General features: G+C 41.9%; 1 protein-coding gene across 4 annotated transcripts in view; it reads right to left on the reverse strand.

Moving 5' to 3' along the window:
- Window positions 1–10,851: 10,851 nt before the first annotated feature.
- LOC143933469 (uncharacterized) overlaps window positions 10,852–16,611 on the reverse strand; it is a 44,861-nt gene continuing 39,101 nt past the window's right edge. For all 4 annotated transcript variants that reach the window (XM_077456402.1, XM_077456378.1, XM_077456393.1 and 1 more), the window contains exon 6: window positions 10,852–12,752. In XM_077456402.1, the coding sequence (XP_077312528.1) occupies window positions 12,568–12,752 (185 nt within the window). In that variant the 3' untranslated portion in view covers window positions 10,852–12,567. The remainder of the gene's footprint in view (window positions 12,753–16,611) is intronic.

Genomic DNA, 16,611 nt, shown 5'->3' on the forward strand with positions numbered 1-16,611 from the left:
AATAAAAATGCGGATGCAGGGGAACAGAGTATAGAGATTACAACGGGTGACTCTCCTCCGATAGAAAAAGAGCCAACTATTAAGGACGTGTTATTGGCCGTAAACGCATGTAACATCTCACTGAAAGAACTCTGTAACCAAATGAAGGGAGTGAAGGAGGACCTACTGGTGGTAAGGCAAGACTTACAGAAAGTGGTGGAAAGGACGACAGAACTTGAAATAAGGACTAGTAGATTAGAAGACGATACAACCTTCCTAATTAAAGAAGTAGAAAGTTTGAAGGAGCAGTTTAGTGGATATAGAACAAGAATGGATGAAATGGAAAATAGACTCCGGAGGGACAATGTGCGCATAGTGGGTCTTCCTGAAAAAAGCGAGGGTGTAAATCCCGCTGAATTTATGGAACATTTATTAATTGATTTGTTTGGTAGAGACGCTTTTTCAACAACATTCTCCATAGAGAGGGCGCATAGAGTGCCCTTTAGAGCCCCACTTGAGGGGGGTCGTCCTAGGCCATTACTGATGAAACTACTCAATTATAAAGATAAAGTGGTGTTGTTACGGAAAGCAAGAGAAATGGGGAATATACTGTACAAGGGTGTTAGAATATCATTATATTCCGATTTTTAGTTTTTTCTGGTGAAACGCAGGTTACAGAAGCTCAGGGTGTCGTATGCTCTTCTTTACCCTGCAAAGTTAGTGCAAGATTAGTGCATTAGGGCATACCCAGGTTTTTAGCTCTCCAATGGAAGTGGAAAAATGGATAGAAGAAAATAGAGAAAAATTTTACACATAATAAAAGGGAAGTTTGGGACTTTAAATGATGGCATTATTTTGCCACATTACTTAATTAATCTATGTATTACTGTTATGTATAACTACATGTGGATACTATATATTATGTCATATATTATGTTTTTATTGTATCGATATGTATATATATCATAAATTGGACTTATTTATAATGAGTAGTTCTTTTGAACACTCAATTAAATAAATTTATATGGTCCAATGATATATCTCTGTCTTTTACTATCCAAGTGCTTCATTTAAAGTCCCAAACTTCCCTTTTATTATGTGCATTAATTACCGGGATTGAGGTACTTAACTGTACTTCATTTAAAGTCCCAAAACTCCCCCTCTTGTTGCCTATATATACAGAGAAAAATTTTAGTTTTTGTGGTTCCTGGTCAGGAGTGCGAGTGTGGTAGGAAGATAGAAAGGGGGGGGGGGGGTGATGTATGTATAGCCTTCTTTTTATTTTTTTATTTTTTTTGTGTGTGTGGGGGGGGGGGAGGGAGGTAATACACGGCGAGTGTAGAAGGTGTATGTGGTGTATAGGTTGTGAAAAGAATGGTATAAGGTCACTAATAAGCCCCTTGGGTAACACCTGGGTAGGTGGGGGAGGGGTGGGAGGGAGGCAGGATGGGAGGGGAGGGAAAAATATGGGGGAGGTTGGGGGAAAAAAAAACATGTTTGCACTAATGAATGGGGCTCAGGAGATAATGCAAATAAAGAAAGGACACAAAATATGGGGTGTTAAAAAACAAGGAAAATGTATTGATTACATGGGAAAAAATTGTAATAAACAAGTATATAGCATAACTCACATTAGGAGATATATAATATATGAAATAGTGGTGACGGTCAGTAAATTTGTCAGCATATTGGGGATTAATGCTTGGGAAGTTTGGTATAATTTAATAAAGAAGGTAGGGGGGAGATGGAAGGAACTGGGGGATAAGTGGATCCTAGTATTGTCCTTTTTAGAAATACTCCCCGCCTTGTTTTCTTTCTCCCTCGCTCCATTTTTTTTCTCAAACAAAAAGCGGTGTTTTCCATGTTGGAGGGATATGGAGTAGGGTTGGCATGTCTGCAGGAGACTCATTTAAATAGAGATACAATATATCGGCTGCAGAGTAGAAAATATCAATCTCAATACCATTCTGTATACTCGTCATATAGTAGAGGGGTGAGTGTCTTGGTAAGAACAGGGGTGAATTTTGTATGTAAGCGGGTCAGCCTAGATGAAAAGGGTAGATATATTTTCTTACACTGTTTAATTGAGAATAGAGAATGTATATTGGCAAACATTTATATCCCACCACCATTTAAAATGGAAGTGCTGTTTAAATTACATGAATTTTTATTGGGGGCAGATGGAATTCCCATTATAATAGCAGGGGATTTCAATATGGTTTTAGATATTAAAATTGATAGATTTCCAGAAAAGATACTGGTGGAACCAGCTGGACAGGGGAGGCTGGGTCAGTACCTGGAAGAAGTAGGACTACTGGACTTATGGAGAACTGGGAATCCGGGAGCCCGGCAGTATAGCTGCCGTTCGGCCTCACATTCCACGTTGTCCAGGATAGATATGATACTGGGGAATGACCTGGCCCTACAAATGGTGGAAAAGATTGAATATCAGCCTAGGGGGATTTCAGATCATTCTCCAGTGATAGTAGCATTAAAAATGAGAGAACGAAGGGTACAGAAGGTGTGGAAATTGAACCCGCTTTGGTTAGAACTAATAAAAAAAGAGACAGAAGAAGGTCCAGAGAGAATCCAGTGGGAACTAAAAGAATTTTTAAAAAATAACCGTGGTACAGTAACATCAGGGATTTTATGGGACGCTCTGAAAGCATTTTTGAGGGGACTCCTGATTCAATCAATAGCAAAAATAAATAGAAAGTCAAGTGAGCAGGAGGTAAGAATAGGGAGAGAAGTGTTAGAGGCTGAAAGGCACTATATCAGTGACCCTACCCAGGGAAAAGAAAAAATCTGGCTAGATAAACAAGAAGAACTTAGGTTAATAATTTTGAAGAAAGCGGAGTTACAACATATGTTCCAACGGCAAGCCTCTTTTGCAGAAGGGGAAAGTATGGGAAAAATGTTGGCACAATTGGTGAAGAATAATTCTGGCCCTTCTTCAATCCTGGCGATTAGGACAATGGAGGGAGAGGTTACAACGGAAACTGGAAGTATATGTCAAGTATTTGGAGGATACTATAAAAAACTATATACTGCACAGAAAGTGGGGATGGATGAGCAGATGGAGACATTTTTAGGTAACTTAGAGGTACCACGTTTGAAACAAGAAGAAAGAGAAGAATTGGAAGCCCCAATAACTTTGAAGGAACTTCAGGAAGCAGTTGCGAGCATGCCAAATCAGAAATCGCCTGGGCCGGATGGGCTGCTGATTGAAGTATATAAAAACTATGGCGAGATACTGCTTCCTGAATTGCTGGAGACGTTAAGAGGAGCAAATGGGGAGGGTAAATTGCCACCATCAATGATGGAGGCAGTTATAATTTTGTTATACAAGGAAGGAAAGGATTCATTAGATGTAGCAGCGTATAGACCAATCTCTCTCCTGTGCACTGATACAAAGATACTGGCCAAGGTATTAGCAATTAGGCTTAATCGAGTTATAGCAAGATTAGTGCACATGGATCAAACAGGGTTCATAGCCAATAGGTCAACTAGCATAAATATTAGAAGAGCCTTTTTGAACCTACAGATCCCAACGGATAATGACACTCCGGGAGCAGTTGTGGCACTAGATGTAATGAAAGCATTTGATAGTGTAGAATGGAGATATATATGGAAAGTATAGGAGAAATTTGGCCTGGGTCCTTCTTTTATTGGTTGGATTAGGATGTTATATGATAAACCCAGTGCAAGATTAAAAATGAATAACGAGTTCTCCGATAAAATAGAGTTGGGGAGAGGGACGAGGCAGGGATGCCCATTGTCGCCCCTACTCTTCGCTCTTGCCATAGAGCCCTTAGCCTGTGCAATCAGAGCAAATCGGGAGATAGTTGGTTTTTTGAGAAAAACTGGGGAGGAAAAAATTGCACTTTACGCAGACGACATCCTGTTATTTTTGGGGGATATGAGACATTCATTGACAAAAGCAATAGGATTGGTGCAGGAGTTTGGAGGCTTCACAGGGCTGGAGATTAATTGGGAAAAGTCGGAATGTCTCCCTATGGACCCAGCCAGTCAGCAAACGGCCCTGGGAGTCCCCCAAATGTCAACAGTGGATAACTTGAAATATCTGGGAGTAACTCTGACAAGGGATCCTAAGCATTTTATAAGTTATAATTTAGCCCCATTATTAGTTAAGTTTAAACAAAAAATTGCTATATGGAAGCGAATGCCTCTCTCGGTGGCTGGTAGATGTAATCTGATAAAAATGATTTGGATGCCCCAACTTTTATATATATTGCATAATACCCCAATATGGATCAATAGAAGTTGGTTTAATAAGATCGAGATGTTGTTTAGGGAATTAATATGGAAGGGAGGACAAGCCAGATTGAGATTGCGGATGCTCCAGCTACCGGTAGAGGAAGGAGGATTCGCAGTCCCATACCCAGAGTGTTATTTCTGGTCATCCCAATTACAACAGCTAGGGGGGATCGAAGTGGTGAATGGAGGAACTCCAAATGGGAGACTAGTTTTAACAGGCTCCCCACATAGAACGCTGATTGAGACCTTGGAAGCGGACTCATTCCAGTATAGATGCCCTACAGTAAAAATGATGTTAAAGCTATGGGATATAGTTAAAAAAAAATGGGATATAGGGAAATAAAGTATACGCCTCTCTGGAACAATAGGAAGCTACAAGAAATATGGCGGGTTGGTAGAATTTTAGAATGGGAAAAATGTGGTATTGAAAGGTTGAATCATCTATATGGAGGCAGGGGTATTAAATCATTTGTGGAACTGCAAAAAGAATTTAAGATATCACAAAACTCATTTTATGCATATATACAAGTGAGGCATGCTTTAAAGACCCAGTTTGGAAATGTATCACTAGTATGGGAAGAATTGCCATTGTTACATCTGGTAGCACAAGTAGGACCCACTAAGGGATTAATATCTAAATTTTACTCCCAGCTGGGTGAACAGATTAATTGTGAGAAGAAAAGTAGGGTCGAGAAGGGGAAATGGGAGCTAGACGTAGGTAATATAACACAGGCACAGTGGAAAAAGATTCTAGAGGCATGCCCAAAGGTCTCGGTTTCTCCCCCCCATAAGATATCTCACCTGATGGTGATTAATAGAGCATACTATACTCCCCAGAGGTTATTTAGATTTGGTAAAAGAGCTGACGACTGTTGTCCCAGGTGTGGGGGGACAGGAAATTTAATACATATGCTTTGGAAGTGTCCCAAACTATTTAGATATTGGGAAGGAGTAGTAGAGACGCTAAGTAGTGTCTTCGGGACTGTGATAGAATTAAATGCTATAGTGTGTATCTTAGGATATAGAAATGAGAAAGTAGAGAGAAAGGGAGTAACTATTGTAATTCTAAGATGCCTATTTCAAGCTAGAAGGATGATTGCTAGGAGATGGCAATCAAACCTGGCCCCCACAGTAGAAGATTGGGTGAGAGCTGTAAACGAATATCTATGTAAGGAGAGAGCAGTATATGCAAAACGAAATAACTTAAAAGAGTTTAATAGAAATTGGCGAGATTGGATAGAGGAGATGCATACCCCAGTTTAAACCATAATAACAAAAGGAAGAGGATAGGGGGGGGGGGGGGGGGGGGTGGGAGATGGGAGGGAGTAGGGTAGAGAGGGTTAAAGATATTGGAATTACTTTAAGAAATTGGTTATAAAGGGAAAGGTGAACAGAAAAGTAGAGAAACACACTGTAGGGTAAAAGCACAAATATATACACTGGAGGGGAGGGGAGGGGGGGATGAAGGGATAGAAAGGGAGGGAAGGAGGGGGGGGGGGGGTTAATTTAATAGGAAAAATGAAGGAAGTGAAAAAATAGTTGAGGAGGGATAATGGGGGTTATGGTATTGTCTAGATATTGTTTTTATCTTGTTATTTATTTTTGGTGCATGGATACATATACATGTCTCCCCCCTTCCTCAAACCTTAAAACTCAGACTCTTCAATGGAAGGAAAATGCATTGGATTGTTGGTAACGCTGTGTTAAAATGTTGTCTGTATATTGTGAAAAATGTAATAAAGATTAATAATTAAAAAAAAAAAAAAAAAAAAATTAGATGATTAGAACAGTCCACAAGTGATGTGAAAATAAATCCTGATGTCAATCTCCACCATCCACCACCATTGTGATCTTAAATATCAGTGCCTCCACCAACAGCTGAAAGGCTTGCTTACCAGCTCCTATTGATCTCTCATTAGAAGGGATCATCAGGCCATGGCTGGGCTAAAGCCACAAGCGCTTTCTCCAGGTTCAGATGGTCTCTCAACAAGATCACCCCTTGGCACCATATAAGATGTGAAGATTTCTCACTTGGGTTCCAGATGATGCATCTCCTCCGTCTGGAGGAAACACAAAGACTCTCAAATACAATTTTACAGTTTGCCAGTGTCCAGTCATCCAGTAGGTGGTGCTATACCCAACCATATCTCAATTACTTTGTTCCTCAATGGACTCCAAGAAATTGATTGGTAGGTACAAAAATCTATTTTTTTACTTTACAATTAGCTTAACAGAAGAAGCATCCTGAGCATCCTGATCTGATTTGTTTCAGTGGAACATAAAAAGGGCCTTTTTTCAGGTAGCTTTAGCATAGGGTGACCAGATGTCCCCGGTTTCAGGGGACAGTCCCCGGATTGAGGACACTGTCCCTGGACCAAGTCTGTTCCTGGTTTTGTCCCCGGATTTGACTTCAACAGGAGCTGGGGCAATTTTCAAAGACAGGCAGTGCAGAATAAAAAAAAAACAAATTCTGAATTATACACTCCCACTCCTACTAGCTTAGGGGGTGTATTTTTTCCATTATCTGTGTCCCTTTCTGATGATGATGTGCTGGTCAGAGCGGATGGACTATTTCTTCAGTTTCCTGCACATGCCCATTCAGCTCCGCTCACATGTTCTTCTGCCTTGGCTCAAATCCCGGCCAGCCGCCTGCCTGCTTATCTCCTTGCCTTCCCCGGCAGAGTCATTTTCTTCCACTCCCCACCCAGTAGTAGCCAGGGCCCGGAGAGTGAGACCGGAGAGGCTGTGAGGCCAGCGGAGGCGGCACCAGGCAAAGAGAGGCAGCTGAGCTCAGCTGACGATGTCCAGCAGCAGGAATAGAGGGAAAGCAGATCCAATTGTGGGGCTGCCAGTGCCTTCAAGGCTTCAACACAGGAGTGCTTTGGGGGTGTCTGTGAATAGACTACATTGCACTGTGTCTGTCTCTCTGGCATAATGGATGGTATCAGAACTCACAGGCAGCAGCACTTATTGGTCAGAAGTTAACAAAATCAGCACCCAGCAGCCATGTTATGTGAGACACTGTGACAGAGCCAGCCAGAGCCATAATAGAGTGCCCCCTGCCTGCGAGTTATCATAAAGCTGATGATCTTAACCAGTTTCCGATCACCTGATAGCAGATTTACCGCTACAGGGCGGTCGCGCTACGCAGGATCACTTATATACGTTATCCTGCATTTCTGGGTGTCAGAGCCAATCAGCGGATCCGGCGGACTCCCCTAGTGGTCTGCCTATGTAAACAAGGCAGTTCGCCATTCTGTCAGTGTGGAAGATATTGATCCTGGGTTCCTGCAAAGCAAGTACAGGGATCTATGTCTTTCCTTAGTAAAAACACCTCCCCCACAGTGAGAAAACACTTGTTATACACATATTAAACCCACTGAATGTCCTAGATGTTATCCCCTTCCCAGCCAGTGTCATTAGTACACTGACAGTACATATTTTTAGCACTGTATTAATGTCATTGGTTTCCAGAAAAGTGTCACTTAGTGTCTGATTTGTCCAGCGCAATATCACAGACCCGCTATGAGTCGCTGATTGCTGCCATTACTAGTAAAAAAATAATTGTCCCTGGATTTAATTTTAAAAATCTGGTCACCTTACTTTAGCAGCAAGATGCTTTTATATCAAAACATGATTTTTCATCAAACAGTAATAGACCTGCTTTGACCAGCAGATAGAAATTTATCAGTTGTTCAGTGTGGTTGTCCCTGTTCTCACTAATGCCATTGCTATATTATCTAATTAAATTTGGCCACCAGCAGGACTATTTTCTTTTTAACCTATTCCCACCCTGTCCTCCCATTTAAAAGTTCTTAACAACCCAGGGGTACGGGAAGGATGGGTGACCATGTGACCATTGTGATTGGCTGTCACAGTAGTCACATGACCAGAAGCTGGTTTCTGCTGACTACCAATGTCTTCTTGGGAATGAGAGACGTTTTTGGCAGCTCAGTCTTTGTACTGGGAGTACGCAACAAGTACAGAAACATTCCCTGCTCAGCGATGCATACATGCAGCATGTGGGCTTTGAAGCCCAGCTTTTTGCCACCACCCATATGGGTTACTACAGCATAAAGGGGTTAATGAGGAAGAATTATACTAGGGGAAAAAAATACAAGTGCTTTGCTACAAGATTTAAGAGACTGCAAATGTGTGTGAAATTGGCCAGCAGCAGAAAAAAAATCTTACTAGAAACAAAAAGCACAGGCTGGGGTTTTACTGTAAGAATTAACTGCGGAGGATAGAGCAGTGTAAAATTGTCCAGGATTAACAGGCCGATTGTACTGGAGCCACAAAATACAGGCAGATGTTTTACTACAACAATTGGGAAATCGCACATGATACAGTAGTGTAAAGTTGCCCCATAGTAGGACAAGTTTAACAAGCAGGCCAAGCCCAAACTTACTAGAAACAAAGAGCATAGGCAGGGATTTTAAGATGAGAATTATGGTACTGCAGAGGATACAGCAGTGTAAAATTGGCTTGCAGCAGGGCAGTTTTATTCAGGATTAATTGGGGAAGAAGGGGTTTATGCCTAACAAAGTGAATGTGAGTGATATTTGTTTAGGTGCAGCAGTAGCATTCATGTGCTGTGAACAAAAGGCAGCTCCAAAATAGATTGGTAAGTACCAAGTGAATATTCTGCTTTGATCATTGCAAACGTCAAAAGGCTACATCAAAAATAAAGAAAAAAAAAATAAGGATAAAAATGGAAACCCGAAAACGCCATCACTGGAAAAAATTATAATGGTTTAAGCTAAAATAAAGTCCCTGTCAACATAGAATAAAAAGAACATATCACCAAAATAAATAAAAGACCCCAAATCCCACCCCTAAAACAGGGGCTTTTTTTTTAATGGAAGCCTTCCAAAAAATTCAATAAAAAAGGTATAGCAACTACAAGTTATCACTGACCTCACTCGAACCAACCACAAAATAAGATGAAAGACAAAGTTCCCATAACAGAAAAATCTCACAGTGGTGGTGTCTCCTTCCAGCTGCTTCTAGGTCTGCAGGGGACATCACTGCTGTTATAACTGTGCATTGAAGGCTTGTTCACACCATTTGCAGAGACTTGTATTTTTCTTCTTCATAAAAATGCAAGTTTCTGCAAGGCACTTTGGCGGTGGTTTCAGCGGGGAGCATCAATTTCCAAAATCTATCTATAAACACCTGAATGACCACAACATACAGGGATATGCAATCTAATACTGACAAAAGAAAAAAAAACACACACTGCAGCAGGTCTGCATTTCTCTTCACACAAGCTGATGGAAACACAAAGAACTATTCTAATGATGGGGGCACTGATGGCAGGGAGCTTTGATGAGGAGGGCACTGATGGCGAGGAGCTCTGATGGAAGGGATCTGATGGGGATGAGGATATAAAAGAGGTTTGATGAGGACTATAGGAGGTAAAGGAAGGCTATGGTGGGAACTATGATGAACTATGATGTAAAGGGGGGCTCTGATAGGGACTATGATGTAAAAGGGAGGTGCTGCAATAACACTAGCAAACTGTACAAAATGTTCTCCTCACTCTCCACAAACCGAAAGAGGAAGTGATAACACAGGATGTGACATGAATCTGTGCCTAAAAAAACGCGCGTGGAAAAAACAGATGTCAACGTGCAGAAAAACTGATGAAAAAAGTGTGAAGATTTCACTTGCATTCAGTAGGTTTTAAGAAAGCCAGTTCTTCTGCTAACTCTCTCTGCAGACTAGAATACTGCAATCACTGAGCAGCAAATTATATCACCTGTGATTTCAGTTATCTTGAAAACCTGGCCTGTTAGTGGGCCCTGAGGACAGGGTTGATGACCACTGCCTTAACATATTATTGTTAATGTAAATTTTTTCTGGGAAGAAGGCGGCTTGTACTTTTCCTTTCGTCACTGATGAGCCATGTCCTACTCAACTAAACGTTCTGTTGCCTTGAATCTCCTATATGTTTCTTTTTTTCTCCTTTGCTATTCTAATTACCTTTTTAGTGAACCATGTTGGCTCCAGGATGGTAGACTTCAATACTGACCATGGATTACTGACTACTGTTGGTTTAATTTTTTTATTTTTTTAAGAAATGTACTAATTTCAGTACAATTTGTCCTTTTGAAATCAAAAACTTTAAAGTTTGGAATATGATGATTGTTTTAGTTCTTGTTTTAATATTAAATCAAAGGACATTGGGGATCACTAGAACCCACATTTTCTCCCACCTTAATATCTAACAACTAATCCCCATTTGTCAGTAGTAGGTCTAAAATATGATTGCCTCAGGTTGGGATTTTTACTAACTGCTTCAGAGAAACACAATTGTATTCTTCCATTACATCCCTGCTTCTCCTTGTAATTGAAATTTGAGAATTGAAGTTAATGTTAATTCCAGTTAATAAGATAAATATTATTGCGTATACACTTGGTTCCATATCGTGACCCATACAAAACCGCATATCTAGCTTTAGAATCCACCTATTTCTGAATACTAGTGAACTGTACCAGCTTATGTAAAAGCATGCTAACTCCAGGAGAAGAACAACAAGAGTGCACATCCTGAATATAATTTATCCTTTGCAAATACAGTAAAACCTTGGATTCAGAGCAACTAATTTTATTTTATAAATTTTAACTTATATACAAGCAATGTCTTGATATACAAGTAGCGTCACATCACAACTGAGTATAAAAGAGCCTCTAAGTGTAGCAATATGGTTACATTTAATGACGGTACCACATTTAGCAACTCACATGGTTGGTGCGGTGGATGGTCTATGTGAACAGCTTTACCCCAGATGCCTGCATGCTTATATGTGCCTCTTTTATTCATCAACCACATAATGATTTATGAAAAAGGGACCACATATAGAACTTACCCTTCTCATAATGCTTGCTCTATCACTTGGCACCTGGGCAGTGTTCATTGAAGCCCACAGTTGGATTTTTTTTGCAGCACTGTGCATGCCTGAGCCTCCTACCATAGAGTATACAACAGTTTTGCAAAAAAAGGGGCAAAAGGGGCATGTATGGAGTTTCATGCTACAAAGATGCACTTATCCTTTAAGTAGCAAAAGTATAGCAGTTTTTTTTTAAGGACAAAGGCACCTGCACACCAAAATCTGCACCTTTTGGTAATAACTGGTAAAACAGAAAAGACAGGAGGGAGACAGGGTTAACAAAAACCACTAAAGTTTTCTGGTAAGGAGGAATCTAATGTGCACTCCAACTATTGTGCATCCAACTGTGCACAATAGAGCCATCTTTGCACAGAACATGGCAATTCTTATACCAACTGAATACCAATTGAATGGCTTAAGTAAAATCCATTGTTTTAGGTAAAGTACTTTGAAGATGATAAAGAGCTCATTTATGGAAAGAAAACGGTTGGGGCTGACAGCAGAACATGAAGGCACGCTGCTTCATTTTGTATAGTTCAAAACTGTGAAACTTTTAAGGCTAAGCTGTAAACCAATGAGGCTATTAAGACATTTATGTAAAGCAGAATTCTTACTTTTAAATGTTTTAAACAACAGCAGCAGAAATTAAATATCATTTGATATGTTTGCCTTGAAGGATATCGATACAGTTGTTAACATTTTTCAAATCCCAGTCCTATTAGATGGCTGTTTTAATGTTGATTTCTGCACACAGTCTTTAAAGGTCAATTAAGTCTCCATACAGGTGCTAGACAATGAAAATTGCAAAAAAGGGAATAAGATCATTATGCTGGTTTCATGTAGTCATTTAAAAATCTCTATACCCAAATGCAGCATGCAGTTAAGGTTTTCTTTGTGTTTTCCGTGAGAAGCCATCCTAGTGTTGATGGCATCAGTAGCATTCATGCACAGTGTTGAGATGTCAAGGCCTTTGGAAAGCTTCTGTATTTCCTTACAGTTATTCAAAAATCCATTTTGCTCTCATTTGATGGCATGTCAAGCTCAGTATATGAACATTGGCAGCATTCTCCCAAGAGCTTATTTCGGTCTCTGAGTATATTGCTGTATTATTCCCAGCTAGTAACAATAAAAAGCCAAAAAAAAATGCTACCTTGTGTCTAAAAGTTGAGCCCTTCTTCATCCAATGGCTTTTTTTATACTTTGTAAAGTATAAACAAGGACGCATGTTAGCGACTATTTTGTTACTTTTTCAAAAGCTGGGGGCAATATTCCAATTTCACAATGCCCTCTTTCAGTTTCAAAAGCATAGACAATTCTGTATTTTCCTGTTCATCTCCTTAAGTTTCAGCACTTTATGCCAAAGGCCATGGAGGTTGACTCAAGTTGAGCAACACAAGGGTTTTCTTGTTCCTGGTCTTTATCCATGAACAGCCATGCAAGCCCAAACCATGATACAGAAGAAGCAGCAGTAAATGATTAACACCAAACAGGTTATGCACAGCCCAATGTACTGTACAATAAGAGTCCAAAATGCAAAGAGGTACAAGACTTCATGGCACTGTCCGTGGTAGGAGATATAGTGGGTGAAAACCCATATGCTTCCTAGAAGTAAAACAAATTGAATATGAGAAATATAAAAAATGTTTACTAATGTGACAAAAAAAGTAAAATGTAACACTTGTCAGGCAGTTGAAATCGATGCTTGCTTTATTGTGTTATATACTTACTGGCTTATATACCAATTGTTAGGGCTTTGAAACACCATCACTAAATCAAGTATTCTATGGTTCCTAATATATAAACTATGTTTACTTAAACTCCTAGCCACCAATTAATTATCTTTTAGGCATTCACTGCAAATTACATAGTTCATTAGATTAAAAAAAAAAGCTAAAAGTTCACCTAGTTCAATCAATAGAAAAAGAAATAGGCCCCTTTCAAACGTGCGGACAGTATGTCCGTATTTCATCCATCCCTTTTCGGATGAAATATAGACATACATGGGATAGTGGGTGTCAGCGGATGAACATCCGCTGACGCCCGATATCATCCGTCCCCAATATGGTCCGATTCTGCAGACCGAATGAAAATCCTATTTTCTTAATCATACATCACGGGACACAGGAGCTTCATTACATAGTGGGTTATATAGGCACCTCTGGTGATTGGACACTGGTTAACCCCAATTAAGGAGAATTCCTCCCCTATATAACCCCTCCCAAAAGGGGAGGCACCTCCGTTTTTTCGCCAGTGTCTATGGTGGTTGGTCATGTAAAACTTTAGCTCTGTGCAGGTCCCTGCGGGAGCCTAAGGGCTACAACAAACCGGATCCATATCTCGGGCCGATATTTGACTCCCAAAATGGTATGGTACCCGGGCCTCGTCAGCCAAAGAAAAGAGGTTTGGCCTGTAAGTCCTCTCCTATTGGAAGACTGGGCTCTGGGAAAACCAGACTGGGTGTAGTGTTTACACAGAGCGCACGAAAGAGTCTTTTACATGATCCAGGTAGGAGGCTCTTCCGAGAAAGAGCCCCAGATAAACCTGAAGGTTGGCTAACACTGCCCGCCGTGATGGGTGAAGGCTGGAATTTGTCTGTTCAGCAATTCCTGCGGCGGGGACAGGTAAGGGAAGTTAATCCTATATATATAATTATAGGATGGATTTCTTCATTTTGAGTAGTTGTATGTCTTACCTGGTTTCCACCACTAGAGGGAGTAAGAGCAGCCTGATGCATACTTACATGCCTTTCAGTACACACGCTCAGTGAAGCCTGGTTCTCCAGCTGTCTCACGTCTCCACTGCAGTCCCTGCCACAATAGAGGTAATACAGGGGTCCAACGTAGTCTGGGGATCCCACGCAGCTCCGATGGAGTTTTCCTTTCCCCCCCGGGATTCCATGGTCCTCGTGCACGCGCCCGGGCGTGCTCCCGGCCTAATGGAGGAGGGAGGAGTGTGGTTGTGAGCCATGCACGTCAGTGTGCACGGCACTGTACTGCGCAGGCGGCAGTCTTTAAAAAGCCCAGAGCGTCAGGGGACTGTAAGTGGAGACACAGGAGCTGTGGGCAGTAAGAATCCATGGGGATCGGATCCAGGCATACCTTAGACACCTACTCAGCATCAGGTTGTTCAGTTTAAGCATATATATTTATTGTGAGACTTTAAGCACAACAGTGATTGCACTTTGTACTAGTACCTCTGCTTTGTAGCTTAGGACTATGTCTCCTCGTAAGAGGGTCTCAGGGGGAGGTAACAAGAGCACTGGTAAATCACCGCCTAGGTCCAGGGGTTCTAAAAGTGCCTGTAAGTTACCATCCCCCCCTGCAAGACTGGAGCCAGTCTCTCAGGACGAGTCAGTGCCCGTCAGGTTTTGCAGCCTCTCCTAATGTCCCAGCCCCTGTTTATGTCACTGAGGACTCCCTTAGGGCTACATTGGAGGGTTTTGAAGGGAGAATAATGAATTTTATTTCTGCTTCCCTGAAAGATAGCAGGAAAAGGGGTAGATCCCCTCCCTCTGCTGAAATTCCTCTCTCAGATGATTCTTCTGACAATGAGGAGAAATCCCTATCTTGGGACAGGGATCATGAGCAGTCGGATGAGGCAGAGGAGAGAGTCCCCTCCTCCCAGGTGCTCAGAAAGCAGGTGCAGTATTATACTGAATTGGTGCGTACCACATTCAGAATGCCTGCTGCTGAAGTCGCTACGTCCTCTGTTTCTTCTCTGGGAGTCAGAAAAGTCCCACAGACTGCCTATTCCTTCCCAATTCATCCCTTAATGGATGAATTGTTGTATGAGGATTGGGGACATCCCGATAAACTGTTTGCTCCTCCTAAAAGATTTTCTATGCATTATCCTCTGGAGGAAAGTTTCACCAAGAAGTGGGGGGTCCCATCTGTTGATGCGGTTGTTTTTTGCGTGAATAAAAACCTGACTTGTCCTTTGGATAATGTGCAGGTATTTAAAGATCCAACTGATAAGAAGCTGGAAACCTTATTAAAAGCCTCCTTTTCCATGGCTAGCGCTTTAATGCAACCTACAGTCACAGCCGTGGGGTTGTGTCAGTTCCTCAAGGAACAGGTTAAGCAGATGCTTGGGCTCCTTCCCAGCGAGGAAGTAGAGAAGTATGCAGAAATGCCTCATATTCTGTGTTTCATGATTGTTTCGATTTTGGATTCTGTCCAACAAGCATCACATTTGTCTCTCATGTTGGTACACATGCGAAGGGCCCTATGGCTAAAGAATTGGGCAGCTGAGCTGTCATGCAAGAAACATTTGATTGGGTTCCCGTTTAAAGGGGAACATTTGTTTGGAGAAGAATTAGACAAATTCGTCCAAAAAATTTCAGGAGGTAAATCTACTCTCCTTCCAGTCAAAAGGAGCAAGCGTCCTTCATTTAGGCGTGCTCTCTCTCCCGGAGCATCAAGCTCTAAGCAGTGGCGACGGCCTTCTCAGCCCTCCTCTACAGGAAAGGCTCAGGGCCGAGCCCAGGGGCAGAAAAAGACTTGGGGGCGAAAGCCTGCCAAGCAGAGCCCAAATGCTTCCTTGTGAAAGGGTGCCCCCGCTTGGCAGAGTGGGGGAAGGCTCCTGAAGTTTGCAGGAGCCTGGCAGGAAGAGATCCGGGACAAGTGGGTGATCACTTCGGTATCTCTGGGCTACAGGCTAGAGTTTCAGGAGATTCCACCTTCTCGTTTCCTAAGGTCAAGGATGCCCAGGGATCCAGTAAAGCGAAAACCGCTATTTCTGTCCTTAGATCACTTACTATCCCAGGGGGTGATAGTAGAAGTGGACCCAAAAGAACAGTGTTCAGGTTTTTACTCGAATCTCTTCACCGTTCCGAAGCCAAATGGAAGTGTCAGACCTAACCTAGATCTGAAGGATCTGAACCGGTTTTTACGCATCCGGTCCTTCCGAATGCAGTCAATCCGCACTGTGGTCTCCTCCCTGCAAGGGGGAGAGTTTATGGCATCAATAGACATCAAAGATGCATATCTCCATGTGCCAATTTTTCCCGCACACCAAAAATTTCTTTGGTTCGCGGTAGAGCGGCGCCATTTTCAATTTGTGGCCTTGCCGTTCGGGCTTGCTACGGCCCCTCGAGTCTCTACAAAGATTCTGGACCCTCTCTTGGCAAACCTAAGAGCTCAGGGTATAGCCGTCATGGCTTATCTAGATGATTTACCTGAACCACAGCATTACCGGAACGCTAGAACACCTGGAACGCCTAGGTTGGATTATAAACCTAGAAAAGTCGTCCCTACAGCCTGCCACCAGGTTGGAATACCTGGGTATGATCATCGACACCGATCAGGGCAAGGTGTTTCTTCCAAGGCCAAAAGCCTTGGCCATTGGGGATCTGGTACGCCTAATTCTGGGCAGGAAAGCATCCCCCATTTGATTGTGCATGAGACTGTTAGGGAAAATGGTCGCCTCCTTTGAGGCCGTCCCATTTGCCCAGTTCCACTCA

This window comes from Lithobates pipiens, unplaced genomic scaffold, assembly GCF_037356315.1.
Source record: "Lithobates pipiens isolate NorthernLeopardFrog02 unplaced genomic scaffold, aLitPip1_a1.2 Scaffold_10, whole genome shotgun sequence".
Classification (NCBI taxonomy): Eukaryota; Metazoa; Chordata; class Amphibia; order Anura; family Ranidae; genus Lithobates; species Lithobates pipiens.